The 25,692-nt window shown below is 40.3% G+C and overlaps 2 protein-coding genes across 4 annotated transcripts in view; one reads left to right on the forward strand and one right to left on the reverse strand.

Moving 5' to 3' along the window:
* Positions 1–6,203, reverse strand: part of pax5 (paired box 5) — a 71,047-nt gene extending 64,844 nt beyond the window's left edge. For all 3 annotated transcript variants that reach the window (XR_007449030.1, XM_049572707.1, XM_049572706.1), the window contains exon 1: positions 5,787–6,203. Coding sequence is in view for 2 of the 3 variants with exons in the window: in XM_049572707.1 (XP_049428664.1) it covers positions 5,787–5,832 (46 nt within the window). In the remaining variant the exon portion in view is untranslated. The remainder of the gene's footprint in view (positions 1–5,786) is intronic.
* Positions 6,204–18,279: 12,076 nt separating this feature from the next.
* Positions 18,280–25,692, forward strand: part of zcchc7 (zinc finger, CCHC domain containing 7) — a 60,444-nt gene continuing 53,031 nt past the window's right edge. Inside the window, exons 1-3 of the mRNA XM_049572683.1 lie at positions 18,280–18,364; positions 23,234–23,832; positions 25,386–25,593. Of these exons, the coding sequence (XP_049428640.1) occupies positions 23,323–23,832; positions 25,386–25,593 (718 nt within the window). The 5' untranslated portion in view covers positions 18,280–18,364; positions 23,234–23,322. The remainder of the gene's footprint in view (positions 18,365–23,233; positions 23,833–25,385; positions 25,594–25,692) is intronic.

The following is a 25,692-nucleotide window of genomic DNA, read 5'->3' on the forward strand; positions in this document are numbered from 1 at the left end:
CTGAGGTGCAAATATGTAGCCTATAAACAGGCTTCTTTAACTACACTGAGAAAAGCTGCCTGCGCCCAGCGTCCACGGTGGCGCACGCCGCGTTTCAGGACCTGCTCTCGTGCGGACAGCACCCGCGCTCCCAAACCCCTGGAACCCTAACCTACACGCGCCGGCCAGCTGCCCGTCACTCACAGCGGATCCAGCCAATCAGGAGGCGAGCGCTGCCTGTACGTCACAGCCAACCCCAGATAGAATCGGGCGGGGGAGCGCGCCGATTGGCTGCTGGGAATCCCGTGGGCCAATGACGCCCCGCATGTATTGTCCATCCACCAATGGGGAGGCTCGGCGAAGCGACGCAGGGCTCCGGGAGTAAATGATCATATGTTTAATTTCAATTAACGAAGTAAGAAACTTAATGCCTTTATACCCATTTGTGCTCAATTTATTCATGTCAATATTAAATGGCTAATTAATTGAGTATTACTAAAAATGAGGCTTAGTTGCAGCAAGGCTTTATAAATGAGGGAATGCTCAGGAACTCAAACAGTAAGTGTTCATATTTCTGTATTAAAGGTAGACAGGAAAAAGAGCAGAGGGAGAAAAGGAATACATGGAAGCAGAAATGCAGATTTTAAAGGCACTCTGCATTTAAGGGAGACATGTTTAATTTTCCCTTAAAAACCTTCTGTTCCTTAAACTATCTCTGTAGGCCTACAGGAGTGAGAGCTGTCAAGTGTTATGAAAACAATCACCCCTGCATAATTTCCCTGCTTCAGCACAATGTTATAAATCTTTAGCTTGGGGAGAATTGAGAGGAAACATATGAAACATGCATTCCCACTCATTACCTAATTGATTGCGGATCCAAACGGATGTCGTTTTTTAATGAAATGCAATTGGCGAGCTCCGCATTCACACTCCAAACTGAGAGAGAGAGACAGAGAGAGAGGGATTCATTACATGTTCGTCCCACCTGATTTGAGAGGGCATATCTAAGCCTCGCCCCTGTAATATTAAACACACAAATAGCCTAAAGCATGAGCCAAATTAAAAAAGTGTTATTTCCCTTTTTCCTGATCCTAGACATTTAATCATTTCTGTTCCTCGGTGTTTATACTGCGCGCATAAACCTGAGATTAGACACATTTGGAGCTATACAGGAGAGACACAAGCGAATCACAACGGTATCATTAAAGACACCTGTTATATCATTTAGGATCATTAAGGTGACTCACTAATGAACAACAACAATAACAGTCTTTACCTTATTCATATAGTTTTCAGGTTTAGCCTCACAGGAGTTACATGCTTGATGTACCTCAAGGCAATGCATCTGATACGGAAAAGGTCAATGTATGATATTATTGAGTTTATTTAATTTCTGATTTTTTTTTTCTTTTTTTTTTGTACATTTTCTTGCTCTGAATTATTGGTGTATAGGCTCATTTCATAACGTACACTTCAGCCCCCTCAGGTCTAGTGAACTAGAGTTATAAACACTCAAACACTCAGGTTGTCCTCATTAAAACAAACACATTTCTTCCTCTAATTTTTTTCCCAGTTATTGTTTTCTGTTCAAAATCATGTCAGAAAGTGGGAGGTTGTCTTTGGTTTTTGCTCTCTGTCGGAGGCTTCTTTTGGTGGGGCTGTGCGCGGGATGAACCACGAGGGGGCGTTCAACCTTGGGCAATGTATCCTAATGCGCACACGCGCGTGCACATATATACACACGCGCAAATGCGAGACATACAGGGACTTTACAATAAGCACACTTGAACTTAAAGAGTCTTTAAAGCGGTCGCATGGGGCCCTGAACTGACCCAGAGTTTAAAGCACGCAGACCCGCATGGAAACATGTTATACTCAAACTGTGATTTTGGCTGTTAAATAAATCACTCTATTCCTCTAACCCAGATGTTCAGCACTAAATATGGTTTCATAAATCTTCATTGATTCCACGTCTCTGCTTTATAATCCACTGACAGTAAAGTACGCACTAATCCTCATTCATATTTCACATCCTTTTTGACTGAGTATTCATGAATTAGGGCCTCATACAAATCTGACAACCCAGCAAATCACATTGATTCTTTGTTTTTTAATCATAAAAACGACAACACACACACACAAACAAGAAAAATTAGAATGTAGATATTAAGGCTTGGGTCATGTACCAAACACCAGGCCTGCAGCGGAGGCCACAAATCACCGAAAGGAGCAAAAGCAGTCGAATATAGACAATGACAAAAACTGTAAGAGACACTGCTGCGAGAAAATACCCTGGAAATCTGTTGGCTATTTCCTTTTTTTTTTTTTTTTTTTTTTTAGATATATGCATGATACAATATACAGCTTCTTATATTTACAGTATTTTGTAGTCATTCCCAGTTCCCAGATAAATAAATATTTTTTTTGCTTTGGCAGAGTATTTGGCTCCAGATGTCTCCAGACAGGCATTCAAAGGCATAACAATATTATATCTCTACGTTTTTTATTTCCCTTTCATTGTGCTCGTTCTGCAGCCCGAGTCTGTTTTTATTTATTGAGATATAGACACGAGCGCCTTTCTCCCCACAGAAGTAAACTGCAGCCGTCGCCCTTGTCTCTCCGATTTGCAAATTAAATACATAAGCAATTAAAAAATCCAAACACAATCAATCATGTATACAAATTGTTGTTGCTTTAGGGTTGGAAATTTGGAGAAAACTTCCATCAGGGTAGGACGACTTTAATCCGGGAGTCCAAATCCATTACCATATTTCATTACCTCTCCAGTGTTGGAAATGGGAGGATGGGAGGGCGGGAGGGAGGAGGAGGAGGGGGGAGGAAGAGTGTGCGTATACTTTTTTAAACATTAGTAAGAATGTGGTTGACTTGTGATAATCATTTGGAGGCAAATTGGAGGCAATGTTGTTGTTTAAGTGTTCCCTTCTTTCTTCCTCTCCTTCCCCTTCCCTCCATCCACCATGAAAGCTTCGGCTGTTTTGCTTTTTGCGCCCGAGCCTCGAAACGAAAAAGCAATGAAAAATTAATAGCGCATGTTAACTCCACCAGCTCGTTTATTACACGCCCGCTGACTGTAAACATAATGAGAAAGCTCCCGTATCTCTTCTTAAGTTTTCATTTGCTTATAAAATATAAAAGTCGTCACTAATAAATAAAATATATGGACTGGAGAGTGAGCCGTCGTGGACTTCCCGAGGTGGAACTCGACTGTGTGCCGAGCAGGTGAATCACACTCACTGGCTCTCACACTCAGGGGCCTGATCAAATGGACATATCTGTAACAATTTGACTCGATGATAATGCAGGTAAAGACCAGTCTGTCATCTGTCAGGCGCAGCGCAAGGCCCTGCTGGCCGTAATATCAGACCTGTGTTATGATGGGGCACTTGAGGTCAAAACGAAAGTAGGCTATGCCATGTGAGGTCATCTCTCTCGCTTTCTTTCTCCCCTCCCTCCCCTCATATTCTCCTCAGTCCTCCATCTCTCTCTATCGCTGCTTGTCTTGGTTTCCGCAACATCACAGAGCTTATTTGGCCTGTGCTTCACACAGACTGTAATGTCTGTTTAGTGCGCGTTTTGGCATCGACTTTAAGGTGGAGAATCAAATATTATGCAAGAGGAAATATATAATGCATGGCGCCCAGATAGCCAGGAGATCTGGGTGTCATGGTGTTTGGTCATAAAGCTGCAGGTACGCATGCACAAAAGGGTTGGTTAAAGGTGACACAGTATATCTGCACTAAAGCTGGAACCTAAATGGTGTCTCTCAGTGAGAATGACCACTTAAGCATCAGGGAATCCAATTTTGCCTGTGCCGGGCTTATAATAATGGAAAGAGGGAGGATATATTTGAAAGGCATTTATTAAAGTCATAGGGGGTGTCAAGAATCAAAGATTTCTATAAAACCAGAGCAGATAAGTGACCTAATTTTTCTCATTAGTAAAAAATAATTTAACGTCAGCCACTGGCCCACTTGTCCTCAGACGGGGACTGAAATGGCGGCCCCGCTTATTGGAATATTGGAAAGAACCGACCTATACGCACTTTTACGCACGGCCAACCTACAGGGCGGGAAGAGAGAAGGGGGGCGGGGGGGGGGGGGGGGGTCTCATTAGATCCACGTTCATTCTCACAGATTCTCCTTTGTACCCCGTGCACGTATTTTAAAGAGAGAGGAAATGGAGAGGCTGTAGGTATAGGCCCTGGGCCCTAAAGACTTGACACACCAATAGGGGAGGGCCTCCTTTAAACTCTGATTTCCTCAGTGGTTAAAAGGTTATTATCCAATTGCTACAAATCCCACTGCTTTCAGCGTTTACCAGGGGTAAGGCCCATTCCACAAAAGCCTGCAAAGGGGGCATTATTTGTCTTACAAACCATAGGCATTACTTGATGACAAATTTCCATAGAAGGCCGGGCACAGGCTAATTTATTTCTATTATGAGAAAACATGTCGGAATCGGCGCTTCTTTGTCACTATATTGTGAACATTAATATGAAAAACAACAGTAAATGCAGCCTGCACCTCAATAAAAATGTAGTTTTATGTCTTTAACATCAACTTTGCGTGCATCACCATACTCTCAGTGAGAGGCAACCAGGGGCACCACTGAGGCAGATTTGTGCTTTTCTGGAGCAAAGCCTGAACACGAAGCACACTGGCCTTTCAGAGAGGATCACCTGCCCACCGGTTCTTAATGACAAACGACGTTTTATCAATGCAGACACAGCGGGCAGCAATATGAAATGATGTGATATCCATTGGGTGCCATAACAAGGTCGATGGCCTGATCCATTGCTGTACCAGACCCCGCTGTTTTATGAATAGGCCCATACGAGATGAACCTGTTGAATAAAGTAATGGAGACACGCGGGAAAGAAGCCAAGCCCACGCTCCTTTACAGAGTTATTCTGGACTGAAACACAAAACACGAACAATAAACTACGAGCTTTCAGTCCTTGTAATCTCACATTGGCACAGTCATCATAAGACTTTTTTTTAGTTAACTGAATTGCATTTGACAAATATATGGGAAAATTTGTGCGTGCGTAATAGTGTATCCCTGCCACACAAACACGCACACCCCACCACAGTCTTGCACAAATCCAGAGTCTTTGTAATTATAATCAATCAGGGTATGAAATGTACCCCTCTCAGGTGATGGTGCACAGACGAACACGTGGACCTGACGCAGAATGTGGTGCCAAGCCCAACCAACAAGTTCTGCCACTGAAGTTTATCTATGACCGTGCCAAAGATAGTAGGCTATATTAAAATTAATGACTGAACAAAGCCATTACTGACATCCAAATCCTATTTTAATCTAACAAAAATATAAATCCAAAACTCCAAAAGCTACATTTTAAGTGTAAGAATTTTTAAAAGACAGCAAAAAAAGTTTTCCAGTAACAGAGTCAAAAGTCAGAAGTTTCATTCAAAAGTCACAAACTTGAGAGAAAACATTATGATAAGTGTGTAGACAAAAAGGCTACTTCAGAAATATGTCAAGGATCCACTTTTCCCTCATTTTCGCCATGCAGGATCATTTCACAACACTTTGTAATACTTCTGATAACTCGGGACATAACACCAAAGTTTAAAAAGAAGCATTTCTAATGACTTAAATTGCCACAAATAACTTCCATAACTCCTATTGAAAAGTTTTGCATTCGTAGAAAAAAAAAAAACTTTTACAAACAAACAACATCAAAACGCGTTTCTTGGCACACAGATAAATTCAACTCCTCATAAGTGAAATTAAGCTCGAGAGAGCCGGTGCGCCCCTACCTGATCTCCCCAGCCGCAGTGCAGGACTCTTGGGCCCCTGGTCCATGTTACCCGGTTAGAACAGGGGGAGGCGATGAAAGCAGAAAAAAAGGAAAAGAACAAAAACTTTTTCCCCCTCTCCCTCTCTTCCTCTCTCTCTCCCTCACCCTCACCCTCTCTCCCTCACTCTCTGGCGCTGTTTTCCCCTCTCCCTCTCTTTTTTTTTTCTCCGACTACTTTTGGGGCGAGTTGTAGGTTGAAATAATTCGACCCTTCCGCTCCCTATTGCACTCCCTGCAAGTGCTCAGTCAGCTGCAACTAAACGCTTTAGGTGGAAAAAAGGCTTCGGGGGGAAGCGTGAAATGATCACGCCGAGTAAAAGAGCCGCTCTCTCAATGTGCGCTCATGTCCTGTCCTTTTCTCGCACGAGCTCGCACACACAAACACGTTCATGTGCACGTTATTAGCACACGCGCACACGCACGGTCAAGCATACATACACACAACATACAACCTCCATCCTTCCCTGCAGGGCCGCGCCCCCCTCACTCGCATCTGTTACCAAGTTCCACTTTACTAAACTTTCCCGCCCCCGCCCCACTCTCCTTCTCTCCGTCTTCCCCGACTCTCTCCCCCTCTTTTATGTTACATTCATTTCCTCTGGGATGCAAGATAGCTCTGTAGGCAGGTAACATTGGATAATGTGCGTAATGCCGGTGCAGGCTTTAGTCTGTTTTATAGCGTAAGAATAAGAGGAAGTTGATTCTTAAGTGTATTTATGCCCAGTGTCCTTTCAGCAGCTTCCAAACGAGCGTTTCTGAGGGGGTTCACCAAACTTCCCCCCTCCTTCACCAGTATACACCTGTTACGCACGGTGCTCTTTACGCATTACGCACGGACTGAAAGACTGTGGAGCAGGTGCAGTACACAGGGTTACACCTTCAACTTCACTGCTCTGCTGTTGGAGGGTGCAGTCTTCTTCTCTTGCACGCGCTGTGTGCAAAGTGTTTGTCACGAAACGGATAGTTCCGGTCCTCAGCTCAGATTGTTCGCAGACACACACACACACACACACACACACACACACACACACACACACACACACACACACACACACACACACACCTGTGAACGCGTAACATTTCATTTAAATATTAATTTGCCAACTGAAAATTTCCACTCATAGTGATACTCACCGTTTTGTTTAGTTGTCATGGAGAACTTTCTTCTCTGGCGGAACAATGACATTCTAGATTTCCTGAACATGTGTGTCCTCTTTGGCTCTGCCGTTTTACTAAAGCAAACATCTGTAGACAGAGTTTAAGACTGAGTTTAGACCAACATAGAGCTTCCACTCCATTTAGTTATAGTCTGCCTGCACCTTGTAACACAGGGCCTATTTTTTCTTATAGCATTAGCCTAAAAGTAAGACAGGTAAACCCCTCAAAAAATAAACAAACAAAAACTCGTCCTTGTCTTTCCTTTACATGCACACCTTCATTTAGCCTACCCAATGCACCTGTTCACACACAAACATTAAAAAAAATACATTTTAAAAATATCTCGTTTCCCCATTAAAATAAAAGTGACAAAAACATGCTTTGAAAAATTTAGTAGGTTATTGTGTAAATAATTGCACATCCCAGTCTGAAACAAAAGCTGAAAGTATACCGGAAGTCTGTTGTTGGAGGAGAAATTATAACAAATAGGCATGAGCGCCTCCAGCTCGACTAACCGATAAGCTGGAGCTTGAGCCGGAAGTCAGAGATCTCTTTGACAGATAACACATCAAAAATACCTTAGTTTTCCTGTTGTGTGCTAACAGACTCAGCGTCACCAGATATCAACACACCAGGTGAAAATATGTGAAAAGGCCAGGACGAATTACGTAAATGAGAATGAGTGTTGACATTTAGGCCACCGTACTTCACTTCCTCTCTCATCTCTCTGAAACACCAATAACGAAAAACACGACCAAAAATGCCTCCCTAAACTCATTAAAACCTGCGAAAAGAGACATTACGATTTACAAGACATTTTTTGAACAGTCGCCGTGTCTCTACTCGGTGTCAACAGTCTCCTTCCTTCCCTTTTCGTTTCTGTCCTCCAGACAGCTGCAGGTCTCAGGGTTCACGCGCAGCCCTGAGACAATTGAGTGCGGAACAAAGCGCGAGACAGCGACCCATTTTGCTCTGCTTGTCGCCTCGCGCTGCAACACTACGACCCTGACCTTCGGCGCGCGCCCACAACATCAAAACATAAATACTAATGTTTCCATGTGATGGCGGGAAAGAGAAAGGAGGTCCAGCTCTGACCTTCAGGCGGAGGAACAGTCTCAGATAAATCAATTACACACTGCTGTCCGGAAAAACAATAAGTTATGCTTCAGCTTAAAGCAGGTAATGAAGTAGCCTATAGGAGGGGGGGTTAAGTCAAGCTGATTTATATGGTAAATAAAGTGCACAACAAAATGAGTGGTTTAAAATTTACCTTTGACAATACACAGTCATATCTGTTATTAATAACCTCCTGGTGTCATTTCTTAGAGATTGTGGGGACATATTGATGTAGGGCTGTTTCCAGAGTTACACATAGACCACAGAGTTACAGCATATAGTCTAACCCTCTGCCTTCTTCCCTACAGGGAGAAAGGATCTTGAATCCTCGACAGACTTGCCTCATCCTTATCTTTTTTACAGGCCCAAAAGTTGAATCTGTATGCATGGCCATGGCAGCGGATTATTCAGTGCATTTCCTAAACGTGCGAGCTCACAGAAAAGACTGTACAATTATCTGCGATTGAGCTATTTGAAGAAACCATTCTACATTCTGCAAGTTTTAATTGGGGATATTTTTGCCCAGCTATACAAAGAGGGACAGAAAGAGGAAGAAGACTTAAAAAAAAATTAAATATCTCCTGAATAAAACTGACACAATTTGAGGAAAATAAGATTAATAGAGTATATTTTGACTGAGCTATATCTGATAATGAGGTAGTGTAAATGTGAATATTAGACAAAGTGTGTTGACATACAACACTAAATTAAGTGATATAACAGTATTTTATTTCTTATAATTTAATCTATATCATAATTATGGACAATTTATTATTAACAATATCATTATTATTATTATTATTATTATTATTATTATCTAAAATAAAAAAAAATCTGTCGTCATGTCACTTTATATATTTAAAAATATATTAAAAACATAAATTTATACAAAAGTTGGCAATTGTGGAAAACAATAGGACGAATTATTTGGAGTGTATCAAGCACTTTACCCCTATAGCAATGTTTAAACAATATTTTAATATCTTTAAAATGTTATTATTTATTATATTTTAGTAGTTTATTAAACATCTTTTCATTTGTCCCCTGCAGCCTCAGTGAGGTGTCGCTCCACATTTGCTTTGCCTACAGAACCTCCTCAAAGAATTCGCCATAGTTTAGATATTAATCACAACTTGTTTGTTTTTCAGCCCCCGTGCTAATTAATGTAATTAATATGACGGGGGAGTAGTTGGATCGGTGACCCGCGCTCTGACCGAGCGGAACCGGAAAGAATCGCATTAAAGCGCGAGAAAGAAGAACTAAAGGGACGATTAGAACAATAAGTAAACACGTAAACACAGGAGGAGATGCTCAGTGTCTCTCTGGGACCTTTTGGCTTTCACTGACACCATTTACATTTAGGGTGAACTGCAGGAAACGACAGTTTAAAAAGCCTGAGTTCAATGTATGTGTGCAGGAGAGGCAATGGTTTCAGTGTGTTAATGAAGAACTGCAGCTGCATGACTGATCTGTCTGTCTGGTGTTTGCAGCTCATAAACAGTCGTGGCAGAAAAATTCACAGGCTTTACTTGTGCAGAAGTAGCAGTAACACAAAAAATACTGTATTACAAATAAAAGTCCTGCTTTCAAAATCTGGTTTTAAGAGTACAAAAGTATCATTATCAAAAATGTAATCTATAGTCTAAGAAATAAAAGTACTCATCATATGGAGTGGCCCCTTTAATTATGCTGTATTTTATTAGTATATGCCTTAAATTATTATAGACAGTACATTATTAGATTATTATTACTGGCTTATTAACAATGAAGCAGCACATAGTGTAATAGCTGCTTCACACTTGACCTCATTCTAACTACCTTGTACAGTTGAGTTTGATCTATAACAATGTTTCCTTTTTTAGGTTTTGTATCCAAATGCCTTTTCTGCAAATGTGGTGGAGTAAAAAGTTCAATATTAACCTCTGAACTGTACTGAGAAATAGCAGATTTAGATATTAAAGTGAAGTAAAAGTACCTCAAAATTAAGGGTAAGCTGTATTGCCCACTGCTTCTTAGATGTATTTATCCAACTGGATATAGTAGGCTACATTAAACTATCCTCCTTTCTTAGTTAGCAAATGTTAATTATAAGATTTACTTCACACATTTACATATTTGGTTCTTTTAATAAAAATACATGGCTGCAAAAATAATGTATTAAATATACTTTGTTTAATTTACAGTAGCTTTGTTGCCCCTCTACCCTTTCCTTAATGTTACCTTAAAATAAAGAGAGACTATGTGTTTCTCCCCTATACTTTGGAATAATTTATAATATTAACTTCTACCTATAGGTCTTCAGTTCAAACAATAAAAAAAAGAATCTAAGACTAATTTTTCCTCTCTTTTCTCTTGGCTGATGTTTTGGTCTTTTGTTGATGTTATTCCTGTTTTGTTCATTTTTTTTTAGCTCCTACCGTCTTTCATATTTTGTGCTACAAATGCTTTTATTGTGGAGCACTTTTTGGTTTTAAACATACATGAATAAACTTTTACTTCCTCACAATCCTTGCACACCCAGAGGGTCCAACTCTTGTGTTTCAAGATTCCGAAGTTTCTACTTGAAGCAAATCATGCATGGCTTGAACAATACTCCTGTGTCATGATACAACTTTTGATCCAACTTTGTCTAACATTTCTGTAAACTGAGACAGAGAAACTTACACTCAAAAGCTCTGATAACAACTTGCCTCTGGTGCTCATGTGTTTGCCATTGCCTTCCCCAAAACACTCAGAGCCGCAGTGCTGATTGAGCTTACCTCCATATCCCTGGGATTTAATTCAAAGTGGCACTTCACTGTGGTAACACAAGGTTCCTTTTTTGCAGCCATGGTGCCTGGGTGTTGCTGTGACTATAGAGGCTAGAAGGGGGCTTAAGGGTTGCAGGGCGGATTGAGAAATGGGACACATTATTTGTCCATGAAACATTATGTGACACAACATGACACCAGGCCATTTGTATGTAAAGGTAAACATTTCAGCGTGACGATTCGACAAGAGAGGACAAGGCTCCTGTCAATGTGGTTTTATACCCGCAGCTGAGAAAGAGGTGTTGTGGCATCGTGTGTATGTGGGACTTTGTGAGTGTGTGTGTGCGTGAGTGTATAGAGCTTCTGTTCACAAATTTAATCCCCATAGACACAAGTCACTTGGTCTGGTCTGAAAAGGTGTTGTCAGGCTTGTTCTCTTGTTCTAGTCTTTTCCTGCTGAAAGCACTGACAGACTGTTGATCACAGAGTTTCACAAAAAGTGTTTTCTGTGTGGAGTGTGTGTGTGTGTGGCAGGGGATTTCACCTGTACTGGCAATTCATTTAATTTGAAAAAGTGTGACTGTCAGACACTCCCAGCAGGAGCCAACAACAAGAGATTTTAAGCACCGGTCCAAAACCTACTGACCACAGAAAAAAAGGACCACAAAGTACATCAGCACCGGAGCGCTGTCGATTCCTAGAGCTCAGACAGGATGGTTCCCAACTGTTTTAGCATGTGACCCCTTAAAATGTGGCACTTGTGGCCTCTCATCTGAGGTGGACATGGTCTTAATGTGGACACGAGTTGAGAGCAGTTCAAGCAAAGAGTGATGTCTGCTCTCAGAGTATTTAAGTTGAAGTAGGATTTGTGTGATATGATGTTACATACACAATCAGACAGTATAAACTTTTCAACTGTGAAACAACTGTGGGCAGAGTTGAATATCAATGAGTAGGACTATTTAATAGCAATATTGGGGTTTGAAATGATCTTTGGATTGATGTGATGAAGTACTTTGATCTGTCATTTATTTAATTTGGTGCATGGGGTAGATTTCAGAGGGACAGAAGGAACACGCCCCCCTCAATATTTAGAACATGTATTTGTCTCTCCAATAAAAACATTAAGGTAGCAGAGAACTTTTTTTGACAGAATTAAAGGTATTTACACCATGACTTCATGCAGAAAAAAACCCCAACCCCCCAATGTCATTTGTCCCCTACAATGTTGAACAAAACCTACACCTTGGTTTGGAGGATTAGATGAAAACAATTGATTTGATCAGAAAAGGCACTATAAAACAACATGTATCAATACTGTGATGGGAAATTATAAATATCATAATTGAACATTTTATCCTCTTTTATCTCCCTCCCCTTACATCAGGGCTAGGCAATGTGCAGGTCTTTAGCCCCTCTCCAGTGGCTCCCTGTGGCTTTGGCAAAAAAAAAACAAAACATATTTTTTTGTTTGTTTGTTTATTAGTTAATTTGTTTTTGTTTAAATTTTAATTTCCATTTACCATTGTTGTATGCCTACGGTGATTCCTACATTCCTCTTCGAATTGTAAAAATGTGTAGCATATCATAGGTGTAGATTTCAGGGGGGATGCAGGGGACATGTCCCCCTCAGTATTTTGAACATGTGCATTCGTTTCCTACCAATAAAACCATTAAAGTAGCAAAAGGCTTTTACTTTAACAATATTGGAGACAGTTACACCATAAATGGATGCCAAAAGTCAAAAGATATCTCCTGGAGCTTATACACTGAATAAGTAAATGTTTTAACATTTTGTCAACTAAAATGTGTATCATACGTCTACTGGTGCCTTTTCTATAAATTTGCTGAACCTCAACATCAGTGGCTAGTCTTGAGACTCCCTAACTGGGCAAGCCATGGATTTCAAATCCAAAAAAGAAAAAGTCTTGAAGAAAAATAGAGTTAAAAAAAAAATAAACAAATAAACACTGCGAAGTTCAAGAACCAAATAATCATAAATAGCCCACTGCAGAGTAGCCACTGTGTTGTAAAACATATCCATAAATGCTCATTTAAACGTATATGTAATGTTAATGGTTGCTAATTTAGACTTAATAAGCTGTTTTACTTTCACTATAAGGTCCAGAGAGTTTATTTTTTCTTGGCCAAAGTGGCTGTTTAAATAGTACAGTTAGCTTATGTAAAGCTTTTTTAGAGAACTTAATTATCTAGTTTGTCAAAAGACAAATATATATATAGAAACTTAAGGAAAAAAACAACTCTGGAGTATTTTTTTTCCTGTCCTGGAACTTTGTTAAGTGACCTCTCACATTTTTTCTTGGAACTCCTTGTAGGGTCCTGACCACCACATTTTGAAGCACTGGTCCAATGTAATTTACTGTCACCTCTGGACTGTATATTATCTAATCATGTAAAGATAAATAAATTGATACTTTCAAAGTACATCTGCAGCATGTGAATCCTACAGTTTTTCCAGCATTGTGTGATAAGTCAGTGTCAAAGGTGGTGTCAATTCTAAGAGCCAGGCAATGTTACCATGTCTATAAAGAGTTTCAGAGATAGGGCCCACTGAAATCTCAATATGACTGAGAAACCAAAGAAATATTCTGTTACACGGCACAGAATTTCAGGCTATGCCCATGTGACAAGTCGTCATTCCCCTCCGGCTGTGTTTTATCATTTGTTTCTTCCTGCATGAAGCTTTGCCACTGATTAGTACATGCTCTACTTGGCATATTAACTCCAGAATCTACTAAATCTCTCTAATACACCATCAGTTTCTTATCCTGCAAAGCTATTTGATGCTGTGATATCTTTAATTAATGGAAATATAACACCAATGTTAATGTGATTGAAAAGATGAAACTTTCACTGAGGTGATACAGCAGAGCCTGTGTGATGCAGAGAGAGAAAAACACCAGCGATGGAGCTTTAGGTTCACAAATGCTGTATATCCGGTGTGTGTGAATGACTCCAGCACACAGGGCCCCATATGGGTGATGCATGGGAGCCATTTTTGTTCAGAAGCGCTGATCCAGGGCGAGTCTCTCTTTTTTTTTTAGAGGGAATTCCTCCTGCCTGGCTGCTTTGATACAGGCTGGCTGGTTGTATTTACATACATACAGTAACAAGGAAGCCTGCACCAACGGCAGAAGAGGAAGCTGATTTTTTTTTTTCAGCAGAACTCGCGCTGGAGAACTGAAACGAGCTGATGCAACCAGTTACGGTTGGAATCTGCGTCTGAGCAGATGCTACACAAGCTTTTCAGCCACCTTACAAATTATTTCTAGGGCTGCAGCCAAATATTGTTTCTGTTTTTGATAAATCTATTGACTATTTTCTCAACTCGTCAATTATGTGGTGTCCAGACTTTATACCCTATGACATCACAAGTTTAAGACATACTTCTCCGGTTTCTGGCTTTGAGAGTGAGAAGCTCATGTTCACAAATAACAGATAATGATCATATTTTCCCAAGACATAGAAAAAACAGAATGGAATTCTTAATTTAGGTGGTGTTCCCCTTTAAAACGTCTTGTTTTAACTGACAAATAGTCCAAAACCGCCAAATACAGTATTTCTTTTACTACAGGAGAAAATATTCACATTTGAGAAGATGAAACCAGTTAACCAAATATCAAAACAGTGGGTGATTATTTAAATAATAAAGTAATCGACTAATTATTCCAGCTGTACTTATGTCTGGCACAGCTGTACTAGGGAAAATATGTTTTGGCATTTCTCAAGATGAACCTCAGGTCAAGATTTACCAAAGAAAATAATGTGTTGTACAGTTTCTGTAAAATTCTGTCACGAGTGTTTCATCAAACTGACCTCATCCAAACAATAGCAGTGCTGAGGACACAGTTGGGGCATTTTAGTCTGTACACAAATGACCATCAGTTGCAGAATATTGCCAATCCTGTTTGGATAAACCGCTCCATCCAAAGTGTTGGCTGCAGCATCTGGTACAAAATGAAAGCAGGAGCCACCATGGCACATACAAACACCATCAAATGAGAGCAATGACATGCTTCTTTTAACTCCTTCTCCTCAATAAAGATCATTCATCAGGCAGAACCATCCCTCTGGAATGTGTGATTGGAAATCGGGGGACTTTAAATCCCTGTCCAGGACACTCCATCCATCTTCAACACGCCAGTGGTCTGGACGCTCAGAGATGAACCGCTGAACCAGATGCCTCCATTCAGCCGGTCCCCTCTACCTTTTTTAAAATAATAATAGTAAATACCGTCAAATGCATGGAACCCAAAATCAGGCAGCCACATCACAATTTCACTGAGGCAGTGAGGCATCCCGAACCTGCATCCAATTTAGAGAGATATGGGGAGCAGAGGAGGCAGAGGGCCCCCATATGCTCTTCCCAAAAACAAAACAGATGCAGGATATTAAGTGTGTGTATGTATGTGTGTGTGTCAGATGTATACACAGCCTAAAAGAGGTGATAGTGTTGAGACATGAGGTGCAGCCTAACCTTTGGAAGGAAACAATCCAACTCTGTGATGGCCTTTCCTGTGTTGACACGCATGGAGAAACCTCTGGAATCAGATGGCATTCACCTTCTGATTCCCTATCATCGATGCCATTCGCTCACTATTATTATGATGGCGATGCCAGAGTTCACAATTATTCTCACGATATGGAAGGGAGGAAAAGATTGATGTTAATATTACACAGTCTTCACGAGAGCCAGGTCGGCATAATTTTGCTGTATTCTGCGCGTTATAAATATGACTGATGGCAATAGCCAGTCTGTTGAATTACATTTACATATAGATTTACATTCCCATCAACAATGTTATAATAGCACAGGCCTGAAGGTCTATACAAGTTGCTCAGACATGCATGCACCCACTCAGTGTGCACACACACATATTCTGACATTTCATAGCTAATACTTGTGCCTTATTGAGGAAGAGGAAGAAAATGCCTCGCATCCATCAGACTGACAATAGTCTATGTAGTGAAAAACAGTGCGAGGCCTTGCTGGATCTTTTGTCTGCGGAAAGAGATATGATGCCTCTGAAGTAAAGCAGCCCAGTTTACAATTCCACATCAACTTGAATAATGACATTTTATAATCACAATACACATTTTACAATAATGTAGTCTCGGGGTATTTTCTGAGAACATAGAGCATGTGCAACCATGAGCTGATAATATTTTGCATAACAGTAGACTTCAACCAGCACTGTAATTCAGATCCCCTGCTTTTTGCAAGTGTTTGGAGGCATTTTATTAGATAGAGGCGGTACAGGGAGCTGACAGGAAATGTATCCAGAAAACCCCAGCTGGACTTGAACATCAGATGCCATGACTACATGGTCAGCATCCCCAAAAACCAAGACCTAAACCAGTGGTTTTATATGATGATTTATGAGAGATGAGTCGACAGATGGAGAAAAAAAAATCACCATCCACTATCCAACAAGCAACCAAACACACAAAAAACAACAATGACAAAAGTGGAGATTGTAATAAATTTGCATTGCAGAAAAAAAACAAAAACCTGATGATGCCACAAGGGACTGTGACTTCCACATCCTTTGGCCTAAACAAATAAACACAAACAAATTTCTTAACGGCAGATTTTAGTCATTTAATGGGATCACAATGGGCAAAAAAAACCCCTCACAATTAAACTTTTTAGTAATCCTGTAATTTTAGAATACTTCTGCATGACAGCAAAAGATATGCCCCTTTTATGTTATCAGGATATATTCTGGGATTATTATAGCATCACAATCTTGATACGGGAAAAAACCAAAACCAGTCAAGCAGTGCGGAAAAACAACAACTATAATAATACAATAAAATACATTATAATAAAAACAAAATGCTTAAAGTTTGGGGATTTGAGTCCTTCTACAGCTACAGGTCTACAAAGTTTTTTTTTCATACGACTTTCTTTTCGACTTTTTAAAAACCTTTTATTAGCTCTTCATAGCACTTGCAAAGACTTGTAGGCCCACATTCATACACTGGACAAACACAACTAACTATAGCTGACAACATGAATAAATAAATAAATAAATAAATAAGGAAAAAGATGAATTTCATTATTTCTGGTCAAGAAAAATGAAAATTGCCAAATCATTTCACGAAATATGCAAACTGTTTATGTTCTCGGCTTAAAATGATCTGTACTAGAATGAGGTCAATGAATTCAAGGGGAACTTTATCTGTTTTAAAAATTCATACATGTATTCAAATTGTCTAAGACAGTATATTCGTAAAAATGAACAACTGTCTCCAAAATATAAAAACTACGGTGCTAAAACTCACACTTATGATGTCATAGTGTCTAAAGTCTGGTGTGTTTTAGCAGCTGGAGGCAGCTTCCTGTAATTGTTTTTAATGAGAATGAAGCTTTTTGCTTGCGGTTTTTGTTTTGCAATGCACCTCTTGTTTCTGCACTCCAGGCGCCTGGCATTTTTGCTGGAGTGCTCTGAGCTCCTTGAGTTGAAAAAACTTAAACTCAGTGTGAAAAAGAGCCCCACGTCATTTCTTTTTGTCATCTTTTTTTTTTTTTTACCATTGTCCAATCGTATGATTTGCATTGGGTCTCCTGTGGTGGTTACGAAAACAGGTTTACAGTTGGTAAACAATGAAGGAAAAACTGGTAGTAGCAGTTACTGGATATCCAGAGCTATATGGCCTGACGATAGACAGCAGGTTGTCAAACTGCCCCCTTGTCATCCTAAAATATGTCTGGAAACAGCCATCATGGAGGCGAAGCTCCTGGACCAACTGGTGATACTCCTTGTGATCCACTCTCTTTTAGTTTGTCATGTACCTACACAGATCTCTTTTTCCGTGTGCCTGACAAACTATTTGCTGACAGCCTCTTGACCTCATCCAGAGCTGGAGCATGTACCATCTGCCTATCCATTTTAGGAACTAGCAATTAATTACTGTGAAAATAAAGTAAAATAGTGGTATTTGATTTAAGAAGAAAAAAAAAAGCAGTGCAGCACATCATGCGTTTTGCAACCTGCTTTCTCTTTGAACGGGGCCTTTGGCTACTTCTCTGGTCCCTGGCTTTGAGAGAGAGTAGCTCATGTTCACAAATACTGACTGAACTTTACAAAGCCACGGAATTAACATAGAGGGATTTTTGATTTCGGTGGTGTTCCCCTTAAAGGTGGTCCTTTGACTCATGCCCTCTGATATCCTGGCTCCAGCCCTGACTGATTTCCAGGCATTGGTTTTCTCTGATCATTCTAACCCAGAAATGTAAATTCTAATCAAACAATATCCAGTATTTCCAATACTTACTGACAATTTGTTGTGACTGTCATGATAGTCTTTAGAAGTATCACAAACAGTATATCCATACATTAACGGTCTCATCAGGACGAAGTGAAACGTTACGGTCGGCCAACCTATTTTCCTCTGACGAACCCGGAAGTTGTTTGTCTGTCTCCCGCTGGCTGGAAGCAGGAGAGCAGCTGCGACTCTTGTAACCTCTCCTGTTTGTTGGACTAAGGTGAGCTCATGCTTACTGACATTGAATATGAAACACGTAAAGTGATGCATACACTGAGTAGGGCGACTTTATTTCCACGTGTTTGTTTTCTTTCCTGCGTGTTTGTGACTGCAGTGCTTCCTTGTTTACATCCGACCGGCTCCTCTGCTGCTGCTTATAAACACGTGGACAGACAGGAGGGACACATGCTAACTGTCGACATGTGGAAGTCACCAGAAATAGTCACTTCAGCGACAGTTTTTCGGGTGCCTCTCTGTTTTGGGGCCAGTTAGACGTTAGTCAGTCACTTGGCAGTAGATTCATATAGAGCTAACATGTGCCTCAGTCCTCCTGCTAACTCGTTAGCATTTGGCTAGCCGGGGCTAACTCCAGTCAGAGAGTATACTTACTAAAACTGAGATTTCGGCTGGTGTGCTTGTCATTGTAGTACTGATACTTGTGGGTTGTATGTTCAGTATCTCATCCTGTCACTCTGCACAGTGTGTATTTCCCTGGACAGCCAAACTCCATGTCAACCAACAACACCTGCAAAACAGTGAATTTATCCATTTAATTTTTAGCCCTCCTAATATCGACGTAGCCGCACCGACTGAACACCAGTAATGATTTAATTCTGTCAAACAACACACTGTCCACACAGCAGACGTGTCCAAACATTCAAACAATTGTGGAAGAAGTATTTAGTTCCTTAACCCCAGTAAAACTAGCAATACTGCATTGTGTAGATACAGGCTAGCCTACTCATACATTACATTAAGTAAAAGTCAAGTGAAATGTTTTCAAATTTAATTTAAAGTACTGACAACAATGTGTTCTTTCATTATCAAAAGTAAAAGTACTTATTACTTAGTGTTCCCTGTTATATTACTGTATTATTGGATCAGTAATATTGATGCATTAACATGCAAGCAGTACTTTAATGTAGAGATTTACCGATACCACTTTTTCCTTCCCGATACCGATTCCAATCCCTGAACCTTAGGTATCTGCGGATACCGAGTACCGATCTGATACCAGCACGTAAAATAAAAATGGATGGGATATGAATTGTATGTCTCAACTCCTAAAACCCTATGTAAAATATTAAGAAATAAATACATAATAGTAGAATGAATGCCATAAAACTTTTTATTATTATTATTATTATTATTATTATTATTATCCAGTGTTGACACAGATCAAGACACAGGTTAAAGTGCAGCCACACAATTTGGTAAAAAAGACATTTTAAAGGCTACAGTAGAATGCTTTTTAAACTCCGCTCCGTCTCCGTTTCGTTTGCCTGTAGTGTGCATATGCGTAATAACGTGAGGCATTACGTGGTATCGGATTGGTCATAGGCTGTACCTGCTGATACCCGATACCGCATTTTAGGCAGTATCGGAGGCATTTCTGATACTGGTATCGGTAACGGTACAACTCTACTTCAATGTTGTAGCTTGTTGAGCTGAAACTAATATTGACTGTTATACATACGTTTCGGTAGTGTGATGTATTGAAATACATCATATTATATAAGACTACAGTCTGTTTTCTGTGAATAATCTTGATCAAAACATCATTGGCTGTGAAATAACTCTGTGAAGTAAAAAAGTACAATTCTAGATTGGTCTTAAAGGTCCTACACAGACACACACATCAAGTAGGTTGGTGACATTATTTTGCTTAGGTTGATGGTGAGCAGACCTATGACGGACCCATTCACTTCAGTCAAAGCCATACAGTCATAAATGCGCGCACAAAATATGAGACTGATTGGTACAGTGGTTTGTGACATTAGCTGTGGAAAGATGGATACACACACTCATACGCATGTGCACACACAACCAAACATGATCCCCTCTAAGGTTCCGCCTGGCATACATACCAGCTCCTGCCGGCTCTGGCGGAATCGCAGGTTTGAGTTCACCTTACTTTGACCAAGCAGCTGTCCTTGGTTGGCCGATAGATTTGTGTTTGATGTTTGGAATTGTATACATATTAGTACATCAGCAGTGGCATTGCTTAGGTCTGTCAGGACACTTCTTTTGTTGAACATTATATTGTCCCAGAAATAATGGCAATAAATAATATTATTGTCATTTAAGACCGTTTTATGCCTCTGATATAATGGTAATATAATAGTATAATAATGCAACTACACCCTTTCAAAGAGCAATGAACTTTTAATTCTTAAGAATACTGAAACATTATTGGAATGAGAAACTCTGATATCGACAGCAGACAAGAGGACAGAAGCAGTTTGACCAGTGATGATGGCAAAACGTGTCTCAGCATAGGTTTTTGTTTTCTTTTGGTTAGGTGCTGCGAAAAATGCTTAGAGACTGTGCTTAAGTGTTGTGGTGGTCGGGAAAACCTTGCTGTTTATTCTAGCATTATGTTGGCTAAAATGTTGGTGACATAAGTATGTAAACAAACACATGTGAACACGAGCAATATTGTACAATATATGGTCATGACAATCAATTTAGCTGACTCAGTAAGTCAATAATGTAATTATTGTGACAGACCTGGCATTGCTTTCTCAGACAGTTTTTACGATTATGATTATGATATTAACTCATGTCAGAATTGTGGCATCACGTCCTTTTTCTGAGTTGAGTGCGAGGCAATGTTGTTAATTTCAGCAATTTTGTTAATAAGTTCATACCATTTTAGTAGGAAAAGCACAGGTGTTATTAATAACATTAATGATGGCTCTGACTAATTCAAGTGTCCCAGCAAGTTGTAACAGTGAGCCAGCATGCACAATACCAGCACGCTGAAACTGAGGCAGCTAAATTGAATTAAGTCATTATTAATTTTATGATTTAGACCTGAGCTTTTCTTACTGTGTCATGCCAAACTGTTTTCTGTGGCGAAGCTATGAGTTGTCCCAATAAACAGGTGCAACAAAGCTAACAGGAGAGTCAGGGAGATGTACAGTCTGTATGTATACCCATACAGTCCTGTGCAGAGCCTTAATTAGGTGGCTTAATTGAACACACCTGAGCCTGGGGACCATGACTGTGCTGCAGCTTTACATTCCATTGCTGTAAAACACAGTCAGTCATTTGTTGGCTCCAGGTCTCTGTGCACTGCTAAAACTTCAAAACTGTCACTCTCCCTCAGCAGCCGGTAAGACTCTTCTTTCTGTCCCTTTAATCCCCGGCGGCCGGCTTGTGACCGTGTAGCGTGGCGTTTCTGCGGTGTGTGCGGTATGGGAGCCAATCATCTCCAGCCATCATGGCACAGACACGCAGGACTGGACAGAGCAATGGGCCGGTGCTCCTTCTCAGTCCAGTGTGTGTGTTTGTCTCTGTGTGTGTGTGTGCGTGTGTGTGTGAGAGAGAGAGGGAGCGAGACAGAGAGAGTTAGAGAAACGAGAGAAAAGAGATTGGATAAATTAGCAGCACATTGTGTGTATTAAAGAGTGTAGTAAGAAGATTATTTCACAGTTTCTAACATAATCATTTGAAGTCGGCCCCAGATTTTGGCTTATTAAAGTGTTTGTTGACATCTGACAACCTGAAACCTGGATCCAAGCTGTTTCGTAGCACCAACGCTCTGATAAAACAGTAAAAAAATCTGAGTGCAGCTGATCCATGCGTTCTCTCTCAGCTTTGTTAACAAGCCCCAATGGATTTCAGAACAAGACTAAAGTCTGTGTCCATCCTGTGATTGACGCTGGCCTGTGTTATTCCTCAGATCTGTAGATAATAGTTGACATGAGTGTATTAGCATGAGATGGATAGCTTGAAGAGGAAATAGTTCCTAGTAGTAATGTACCAACTGAATCGGTATTTGTGGATAAGAGTGGCATATAGAAATTTGAAGTACACAGATTTTAAACAGTAAAACATAAAGACAACATTGGTATTTGAATGAGAATGAAAAATGGTCATCAGTTGCTGCCTTGAATCCTTTATGCTTTTGAAAATGGCTGGTATGACAGTGATATTAAGTTTGCATAAACAAAAGCAGGGATGCACCGATATCGGTCACACATCTATATTTGAAATTTGAATTCGAAATTTGCCTTGTTGACTTCCATCAACCCATTGGCAGATAAGATGACATTCACCAATTGCTGTGGCCGATGTTTTTCTGTTGTGCCACATCAGTTTTGGCTAAAAAGCAGGGCTCAAGACTGTCCCTTCCCTTTGAGATAAAAGGATGTAGTAAACTCACCATCGACAAGTCAGGGGATGCACCCTATTGTTTCCCTGATAATGCTACATTGCAAACAGCAAATCCGTGTTGAAATCAGCAGAAGGAGAGCTAGTTAACATTAGCTTGCACTGAGGCACATTGAGGTACATTATGACGCATTCAAGCTTTTTTCAATACAAATGGGTATTGGGTGAAGTTAAATTATAATGTCATCATAGTGTGTTCAAATGTAATCCTGTATAATGTAGTTTTTGGCAAGAAACTTGAATAAATACAGCTGTTTGAAGGGGATATTTGGTAATGTTTTTACAGCAATATCAAATGCATACTAGAGAGGAACTTATGGTGTATTATTTATAGTTAAATAGCTTTTTTTTTTTTTTTTTATTATTTTTTAAAGTATTTCCTGTGAGGCTATATTAAAGGTTGTTTAAAACAGTTCAGTTATTTTTTTATAATAAAGATTTCCTTATTTCCCTGGCACAAAAGAGTGAATAAATAACAAAATGACATCAACAACAAGACATCGGTATCAGCCTAGAATTTTACAGTCAGTGCATCCCTAAATAAAATTAAACTGGCCTAATATTCAAAGAGTTGTTTTTCCCCCAAAGTGCATTTTTTTACCAAATGATTTCACACTGCAGATACATGAATATTTTTATATTTTACAACTTTAATAACTCATCTTTTTTGTGTGTGTTTTTATCCCTGCAGTCCACTCCAGCCACTGAGCTCTCCATCTCCCCAGGTGTGAGTGTCGGTAACGTGTGCGCGTGTGTGTGAATTGAGTGTGTTTGGGGGTGATGTACTGTGCGTATCAGGACCGGGAGGAGCTGGATGATGATCTCTATCAAGACGATGATGATGGTGACTCTGAGGGGTCAGAGGCCAACAGCGAGCTGGAGTTCCACCTCTACAGCCAGCTCCACTACTCCTCTAATGCCGAGGTGATAGAGGAGCAGGAGGACAGAGGGGAGAAGGCTGAGGGCCAGGACAGCCAGCAGCTCCAGGGGCCTGAGAAGACTGCAGATGTTGCGGAAAGTAAGCCTCCGTCACCTGATTTGAGCACGTTACTGCAGACCCTGAAGAAGAAGAAGAAGAAGGAAGAGAAACTTGATAAACAGAAGAAGGGGAAAAGCAATTTTAAAGGTCAGAGGTCGTCATCATCATTTTTTGAGGAGGTCATTGTGATAGACTCCGGCCCTGAAGTCATCTCCATCTCTGAGGATGACACTCCTGATGATGATGAAGGGGTCTGCACCTTAAAAGGTGGAGGCTTACAGCGACTGCAGACTTCCACCCCGGCCCAACAGGTAGAGAAAAAAGGGTTTGTTTTTTTTAGGTGGCTACAAACTAATTAACGCAGTGTTTGCTTAGTGCCATTTTATGTATGTGACACAAAGGTTTTCTGCCCAGAAGTTATTGTAAATAAACATATTCAGGCTAGAAAGGCCAAGAATTGGTTGCCAATTTCTCAAAATGATTGCAAGTGACAACATGGCAGCAGTTACTGTTGAGCCCTGTTACCACTGTAGCTTGTAATCTATTAAGCAGACTTGCTAATGACTGCAGCTTACTTTAGAGCAGATGAACACACATTTTAATTCTATACTTACACTTTTGCTCACATGCTTTTGATATCGGAAAGGCTAAAAATAAAACACAAACCTCCAAACTCTTCAGATACTGGATGCTGCTCCTACTTCAGCCTTATGCACACCGCTGTGGAGAAATCCAAGGCTTGACAGTCCTGCTGTTTGTCCTCGACAGCTAATGCTGCTGTCACATCATATGGGATGGGTGGTAGAGATGGAAAGATTCACATGTTTATGATTTCTGGGCACTCACATAATCTGTCAACTTAAGATATAAGTCGTATGATTCCAGAATTTTTTCTTGGGAGGGCTGCAAGTACTGTGCACTGGATAAAAAACACTATATCCATAGATTTAATCACGTTGAACCCCAGACGAGTCAATATGAAGCATCCATCTTGGATTGCCTCTTGTGGCACTTACACATTATACATGTAAAGTCTGATATATCTGTTTTTTCTAAAAAGTCTGTCAGATTGTGTCAGGCCATATGGTTTTGATCTAATGTTTCCCACTAAGGCCATATTGTGTTTAGTAAATTCTGCTGCTGTTTTGTCAAGCTACTTTCCAGTGACCAGTGTCAGCTAGGTGATTGATTGCTGTGGAGTGGTTTGAGCTGCAGCAATCGGTGAAGCATATACCAATGCTAGTAAAAGACTTACTGCTATAGCAGACCATTACCCTTAAGTAGTACTCTAGCTGATGTTTTTTTTTTATGTTGGAAAACAAGGAATAAGGTGATAATATTTTAAAAAGGCTTAACATGTTTCACAGAAATCAAGCGATGAGGCTTACATTGTTTTTTAAATTTGTCTTTCACATTTAAAGGTCCACTGTATAGGATTCATGGTCATGTGGCAACACTGGTATATGATATTGATAACTATGTTTTGATATGTTTATAATCATCTAAAAATAAGTTGTTGTTTTTTTTTACCTTAGAATGAGTCATTTATGGCTACGTACAGAGCGAGTCAGCTTTATAGAGTCCCCCATGTTGTTGTACAGTAGCCCAAAATGGACAAATGACATGCTGGCTCTAGACAAGGCCATTTGAGTTTTTACGTTGGCTACCATAGTTCCGCTACCCGCTTGGCACATGGTGAAGTTTCTGTTTTGCAACCTCACTGCTAGATGCCACTAAATCCAACACACTGCACCTTTAGTTTGTAGTTAGTAAGCAGTTTGATCAGTTTAGTAAGGGATGCACAGTGGTGCAACTGAAAGCTTTATACTGACATCCACAACATGGTTGTTGTTTGTTTATTTAGGGTACCAAGAAAAAGAGTCCCAGTGCACCGGTGACTGTGGCCTCCAGCAGCTCAGAGTCTGAATCAGAAGAATCAGAGTCTGAGTCTGACTCGTCTGATTCTTCTGACTCGGACTGTCTGGAGAACTGGATGATCCTGGGTCGAGAGAAGCAGGATGGAGACCAGAGCATCTCACTCAACCTGGAGGGAGGGTCTGACAGCAGCGCAGGTGTGTCTTTGTTTCTGTGTGGTCTCATCTATCTTTGAGATAGATATGTTTGTGCAGGGCGTGTTGTGCGTTGTTCAGACTTTTGTCGTATGTTTTTGT

The sequence above is a fragment of the Epinephelus fuscoguttatus genome, linkage group LG3 (assembly GCF_011397635.1).
Source record: "Epinephelus fuscoguttatus linkage group LG3, E.fuscoguttatus.final_Chr_v1".
NCBI lineage: Eukaryota > Metazoa > Chordata > Actinopteri > Perciformes > Serranidae > Epinephelus > Epinephelus fuscoguttatus.